This window comes from Chenopodium album, chromosome 19 (genome assembly GCF_948465745.1).
Source record: "Chenopodium album chromosome 19, dcCheAlbu1.1, whole genome shotgun sequence".
NCBI classification, from domain to species: Eukaryota; Viridiplantae; Streptophyta; class Magnoliopsida; order Caryophyllales; family Amaranthaceae; genus Chenopodium; species Chenopodium album.
Window position 1 is genome coordinate 43999247 of NC_137852.1, and position 7073 is coordinate 44006319.

The 7073-nt window shown below is 34.0% G+C and overlaps 1 protein-coding gene across 3 annotated transcripts; it reads left to right on the forward strand.

The window, feature by feature from the left end:
* Positions 1-1159: 1159 nt before the first annotated feature.
* LOC145595826 (ras-related protein RABA5a-like) lies at positions 1160-5401 on the forward strand. Of its 3 annotated transcripts, XM_081652255.1 has the most exons (5): positions 1160-1313; positions 1541-1637; positions 3736-3913; positions 4007-4355; positions 4908-5401. In XM_081652255.1, exons 4-5 carry the CDS (start codon positions 4016-4018, stop codon positions 5240-5242), a joined length of 675 nt encoding a protein of 224 aa, XP_081508381.1. In that variant the 5' UTR covers positions 1160-1313; positions 1541-1637; positions 3736-3913; positions 4007-4015; the 3' UTR covers positions 5243-5401. The 3 variants fall into 3 exon arrangements, with proteins under 3 accessions (XP_081508381.1, XP_081508379.1, XP_081508382.1); XM_081652253.1 differs by lacking the exon at positions 1541-1637; XM_081652256.1 differs by lacking the exon at positions 1541-1637 and having other exon boundaries at positions 3736-3799.
* Positions 5402-7073: the final 1672 nt, after the last annotated feature.

Consider the following 7073-nt stretch of genomic DNA (forward strand, 5'->3'; position numbering starts at 1 on the left):
ATTCAACCTGTTGTTGATACCATGATAAATTAGAGAGGAATAGAAAATAATTGGAATAGAATTGCTTGCCTTCTCATTCATCACATTGGGAAATATATAGGAGATACAAATCCTAGTCCTAGTATCACAAGATATCTTAGGATCTTAGGAAAATAACTAAATTAAAAAAGATATTATATGGAAATATTCTATCATATCAAACTAATATACTATCATAATACTAGCAACACTTCTCTTTTCACGCTTGCCAATGCAGTATTTCAATTATTAATATCTTTAATTGTTAACGTGTAAAAATTATAAAAATTTAATATTATGAAAGTATAAATCGAGACGAGTAAAACAAGATGCACATGGCTATAATTTTGCTAACCTATAAATCACCAAAACTAGTCAAGGTGAGATAAGACAGAGGAAGTACTTCTAATTTTGCACACAAATACTAAGTAACTAGTTATTGGCCCGGGCGATGCCCCGGGCCATTATAAGTTTATTACTTTAATCAAATATATAAATTTGGCTTGTTTGTCATTAAGAGTTTAAGTGATGGTTTTATTTATTTATTTAATATAATAGCTTAAGTAGCTTGTTGCTTGTTGCTTGTATGAGGTTTATTTGATTATAAGAATAATTTTTTTACATTAAAATCATAAAAATATGATAAATCAAATCTTTATAAATTTGATGTCAAAATATATACTACTCCATAATGCACAAAAATATTTTACTCTATGATATGATTACTGTACAATTTTATGAGTTAATACACAAAATAAAAATGGAGTAATGTTAAATTTCTTACTAACTTTATTATTATGTAATTAAAAGGAGTTACAGTCCAAGGAAAATTGTCATGCATATGAAGAGTTTATCAATTAAGTTTTTCAATAATTAATGCATAGAGTTTTTCAATAATTAATGCTATGTTATGATTTGGCGACGACACATCATATGCCAATTGGCAAAATTGTTGACACATGGCAAAACATCATGTCTTGCTATGAGTTTTAATATATATATATTGATTAATTATTAATATTATTATACTACAATAAAACAGTGACACGTGTCAACAGCAATTTGTAAAACCAATAAAACAATGTACTCTACTACTCTGTACAGTATGGTTTAAAAAAAAAAAAAAAAAAACGGAGTACAAAGTACAGTATTAAGAGGAAAAAAAAAAAACCTTTCCGAAAGGATATTGGAGTTTTTCACGTGCACCCCTCCCTGTCTCTTTCCTCCATTGAAGCGGCTACTCTGAATTCTCCGTTGAAGCGGCTTGTGAGCTTCTCTCTTCCATTGAAGCATAGGTAAGATGTTTTTGTTAATCATCGAATATCAGTTTTAAAATCTAGTGTTAATCGTTGATTTAATTCAATTTAGGGTTCTTCTCGGGTGGATTGATTATGGAACTATTGGTTACATTTAATTATTGGAATGCTGGAATTTGCTATTTATATTCTTAAGCGAGAAGAATTTAAATTGATGATTGAGTCAGATTTGATTGCTAATGTGTTGCAAAACCCTTGAATGTTAGGATGGAACTTTGAAAATGGAATTTTTCTCCCTGGGCTCAGGGCGGCCTCTCTTCCTGCCCTGGCTCAGGGACGGGCCTGCGTACTTACGGTACTCAGGTTCGTCTCTCTCTTGTTGCCTAGAACATCATTTTAGCTTTTGCGTCTGAATTATTTACTTGCTTAGAAACTAAAATTGGCTGATTTTGTGCAAAACGTTCTGGTGATTAGCCCGTGATCTGAATCCAAATTCTTTGGTGATCACTTCACTGATTTATGTTATGTTTGGGTGTTGACTTTTAATGCTTAATTAATTATCCACTAAGGTCTATCTAGCTGGTTATAGATTCTATACTTTTGTACTGATATCTTTGGCTGAAACTCACCTAATTAAACTTAAAATCGTGGCATTGGTAAAACTTTCAAAGCTGGTGCAATGCTACCTCCAAGAGTCACCTTAATGGTGACGATTGTGACGCTGTTGGTTGAATGATGATTAGTCCTTGATAGAATCAAGGTGCATTTCTAACCAGCTCAATGCTTTATGTGGTATGAATTTAGACTAATTTACCTGAAGATTTGATTCCTCTCGATTACAGTTAGTTAAATAAGAGTTCAACCTCATTGTTTTAATTTCTCTACTATGGAGATTTGAAAACAGAACTATCACAAAGATAAGTGAAATACATGAATTGACCTTGTATTGGATCTGGAAAGATGCATCTGTTAGAGATGGATGTGTGAAAACAGCGTTAGAGATAAAATTCAAATTGATGCTATTTGAAGGAAGGTTAAAAATGCAAGTACAGTATTGATGATAAGATTAGGTAGAACAAATAATTTTGGTTTGAGCATGTGAAATGTCAACCAATAGAAGCATTGATATGAGAGAAGTTGGATTCTAGATGAAGCCAAGGGAGGGCAAAGATGACTTGAATGGGGAGGGAGGTGCAAAAGTACATGAAGCAGTTGGGTTCAGTAGTTAATGTAGGAAGATAATATTTGTCAATGGCCAATCTTATTCATGCATTAGACCCTATCCTATTGGGATTGAGGATGTGTCATTGTTGTTGCTGAAAATTAGTGAAATGGATACAAACTCCAGTTACATCAAGGCTCATGGAATGAGATCAACCAATTGTTTCCAGTGTGATTAAGAAACTCGATGGCTCTCTTTTCCCCAAATATTGTCAAATGTGGTTTATGTAGGATACTTAAAGCGGAGGAAAGAGGTCAATTGTAAGGGAATTTAATGAGCTTAAGTGGTTGAAGTCCCTTTGTATGACAATCCTCCTTGCTCAAAATTGTGTCATTGATGTAGTGCTCTAAAGTAGGAAAAGAGAAGGCCATCGGAGATTTTGATTAAGTGGTTGTATCGTTTAATGTTCCACATAATTTAGAGCTAAAGCAAACATCCATGGAATATCATGAATGCCAAAATATGTATGGATTTTCACTCATCTAGGAGATGAAGGCTGTACATGAGGCTCACCAATAATCTCATTGGAAAAGCCTTTTCTTTACGCCATATTGAATTATTGCATAGGAGGCTAAAAGTATATTTCCAGAAGTCATTGTCCGAAGGGTGATAACTGATAAGAATAGAATTTATTACATAGAATGTCGGGATAGTGGGAGTTGCAGTTACTTTTACTCTCTCCCTGCTGAATGTTGTTCAGCTCTTCTTGAATGTGTAAACTTAGTACGCTTCAACTAGTTCAACTAACAAGCAAATCTTCTTATTCATGACATTTCAAGTTATACTTTATTGTAGATAGGTATCATTGAAAACTTATGAGGATCGATTTGCCTGTTAAAATCCTTGTACACTTTACATCATGAAACTTCATTAACATAAGATCGGTTGAATACATATAAACAATTTCTTTGTAGACAATATTTTCAAAATTGACCATGAAATGATTGGTAAATGGTAATCATATAGGATATTTTAGAAGGTCATTTAATGATCCAAAATCCTACGTTGGATGTTGGTAAATGCAGAATAAGTGTAGCAATTCCATATCATCCAACCATAATTAATTCAGGAGTAGACTGTATGAAATGTTGGCTGTTGGGTAATCACAAAGGTGGTTTAAGTCGATGTAAGAATGAGGTTTCTGTGTTATGTGATTCCTTTATATAATTGTTTTTCCATCTAGCTGTGGACATTAAATAGACGTGCCCATAATTTGTACGTTTTTTCCCCCTGTTACAGGTTAGCTATTGCTACCCTGCTTGCTGTTTTGGTGGGAACTTAGCGTGTTTACTTAGAGGAATAAGTGAGTACCTTACTATTGATGATTTTCTTGGCTTCCTTTCAAGGGTTGTGCATAGTCTTCACTTGCTCTCTGTATTTCATGTCACTTCACTAGGGAAGAAGCATCTATATTCTGGTACTGTTACTGAACTCGTGACATATGTTTTTATATATTGAAGAAGACTAGAGGACCCTTTGTTTGAATATCTAAAGCTGATTTCATCATCAGGTGTTTAAGATGGCATTTTATTCAGAGGAGCAAACTATTGAGGATTATCTATTTAAGATAGTATTAGTTGGTGATTCTGCTGTTGGGAAGTCTAATTTGCTTGCAAGATTTGCTAGAGATGAGTTTTACCCAAATTCAAAGTCTACTATAGGTGTAGAGTTTCAAACGCAGAAGATGGAGATAAACGGAAAGGAAATCAAAGCTCAAATTTGGGACACTGCTGGTCAGGAGCGGTTCAGAGCTGTTACATCAGCATATTACAGAGGTGCAGTTGGGGCTCTTTTGGTGTATGATATCAGTAGACGCCAAACATTCAATAACATTAGCAGATGGCTTAATGAACTTCACAGTAAGCATATATATGGATTTACCTGATTATTGATTGTGTTTGGTAATTTTATCATAAAGCATCAATCCATGACTTCGATAGTTCGATGTCTACTACTGTTCGATTATATTATCTCAATTCTCAATATGTTTCTAGGTAGATAGCATCTGTACTTAGAAGCACTTAGTTGTGAGTTGATTGTATTGTTTTTGCTAATTGTGACATTTTCTTTAAAACTACAATGCTAAGATTGTCATCTTACAGCTCTGGCTTTCCTCCCCCCCCCCCCCCCACCTCTCTCCTTCTCTCTCTCTCTCTCTCTCTCTCTCGCCACTTCCTCTGTACAGTAATATGTGAAGAAAGGAGATTGAAAATGACGGTAGTACTGTAAAAGTTTTAAACTGAAGCTTATCCATAAAGATCTGTCTAATCAATATGAGATGTCGATTAAAACAAAAAAGTGCCCTTTATGGGTATCAACAGGTTATGTAATGAGTGCTAAGACTGTATTATGTTCCCTTCCAATTAAATATTCTCTCTTTGAATTGATAAATTATGATGTTTGTTTTGCAGCGCATTCCGATATGAATGTGGTTACAATACTCGTAGGGAACAAATCGGATCTCAAGGATGCAAGAGAGGTGTCAACTGCTGAAGGGAAGGCTTTGGCAGAGGCACAAGGCCTGTTCTTCATTGAGACTTCTGCCTTAGATTCATCCAATGTGGCTGCTGCTTTCCAGATCGTTGTTATAGAGATCTATAACATCTTAAGCCGTAAAGTTATGCAATCCCACGAGTTAAAGAAGAATGATTTATCGTCCTTGAGTAATGGCCGGACAGTCGTTCTGCAAGGAGATGAAAATACCACCGTGGAACAACCAAAAAAGGCTGGATGTTGCAGTTCTTAACTCGGAAATGTGATGCCTATGCTGTTGTCCTGATGCTTCTGGAAACAATCATTTCTGGTTATTTCATTCATTTATTACTGGATGCTATCATGAAAGTATGGAAGACTAAAATTGTAAATTTGATTGAAGATTAGTAAAATTTCTAGTCTTTGTGGTGTAGGTTGTTGTATATTCATCTGTATTTTGCCTGCATGATTAAATTGCCTTACAATGAAAATGTAATAACTACTCCGTATGTAGTCATGAAAAAGCAGACACCAGTTCATCACAACGATGACATGGTTGTTCGACTTCAAGTGGTGCCAAAGTCTTAACAAAAAACTTCCTGCAGAATTACTGAACTATAAATTTATCTAGATAAATGCACGAAAATTGTATTTTTGTAATGACACATATATGGTACATGCATTGCTAGACCAAGCAGATTGCAAATGATGTAGCAAATCAATTAATGCCTTCAAAATTGAGTCTCTAAATGAACTCCGAACATTCAAGTATCTACATTCCAATATTCATTTATTAATGAACTTAGCCTTGTAGGGTTGTCAACTCGTCATTTATTTTCATGGACACTTAAAATTTCCATGAATTTCCTTTTGGCCATCTTGTTTGGTTAGCGTTAAAAATAAAATGAAAAAGTCAAAGTTCATTTAATTACAATTTCCCACAAAGAATTTATACTCACCCACCCTTATTCAATCACAAGTCCTATGGCTGACAAATACAACCAAACATATTTGTGTAAATCCTAAGAATTTTATAAGGCAAGTAATTTCTCATGTATTACAAAATCTTCAGAGTTTGTCCAGTATTCTAAGCTAATATAGTGTATTTAAAGTGGGTTTGATCATGCGGGTGGATTTTCAATAGAGGGATTGCACTTGCGTCTTACGATTCTTGTTCTTGCTTCGTTCTACTTTACAAACACGCTCTAATACTTTGTTTGGATAGCAAAGAAGGAAAGGAAGGGGAGAGGAAAAGGAGGAAGGGAATGGAAAAGGGAGGGGGAGGTGAGCTCCATTTTCCCTCCAAATCTCTCCAATTTTGGAGGGATTACGCTTATAGATCCCTTCCTCTCCTTTCCCTTCCTTCCCCCAATCCTTTATTCAAACAGGAGAATTTGTCCCCCTCCCTTTATCCAAACAAAGTGTAAAAGTATAATTTTAAAAGTAGATTACGTGTTGTGATTAATCTTTTGAATTATTTCTCATAGGAATTTTTTCTATCCATTAATCAAACGAGACCATAGTATGGAAAAACAACCTATAATCTCCATGGGAAGATATAATCTTATCCACCAAGCTTGTTTTTTTTTTTTTTTTTTTTTTTTTTTTTTTTTTTTTTTCTTTCCTATTTGTCCATTACCATTTAGAAGGCACTCCTTCTATCCCCTTTTGATAGTCCCTTATGGACAATTTTCACGGAAATTAATAAACACAAATAAGAATTATTAAAGTACATTGAAAAAGTAAATTGACATTGGGTATGCACAAAAGTAGAGAGAGAAAGTAATAAAAGTACATGGGAAAACAAAATTTACATGAGAAATTTAAATTTGCATAAGTATTGTTGCAAATTGGAGGAAATTTTGGTAAAAAATTAATATTAATAGTTGTTGGAAAAAACAAATGGGGTGAACATTTTGGGACTAAAATTTGCCCATAAAAGACTATCAAAAAGGGACGGAGAGAGTATTATTTAGTGGGAATGAAAAATGAAGAGATATAGACAAGTTAGGGGTTATACTGAGTAATTATGTGAATGAACATTAATTTCAATCCAAATTCATTTTTACTACCATTATTTATAAACCGGCCGTAAAGGGTATTTT

Bases quoted from the DNA above. Each gene is read 5' to 3' on its own strand.
- LOC145595826 (XM_081652255.1), top strand. From the start codon at position 4,016: ATGGCATTTTATTCAGAGGAGCAAACTATTGAGGATTATCTATTTAAG. The intron at 4,356-4,907 runs GTAAGCATATAT...TTTGTTTTGCAG, and splicing joins ATGGCTTAATGAACTTCACA to CGCATTCCGATATGAATGTG.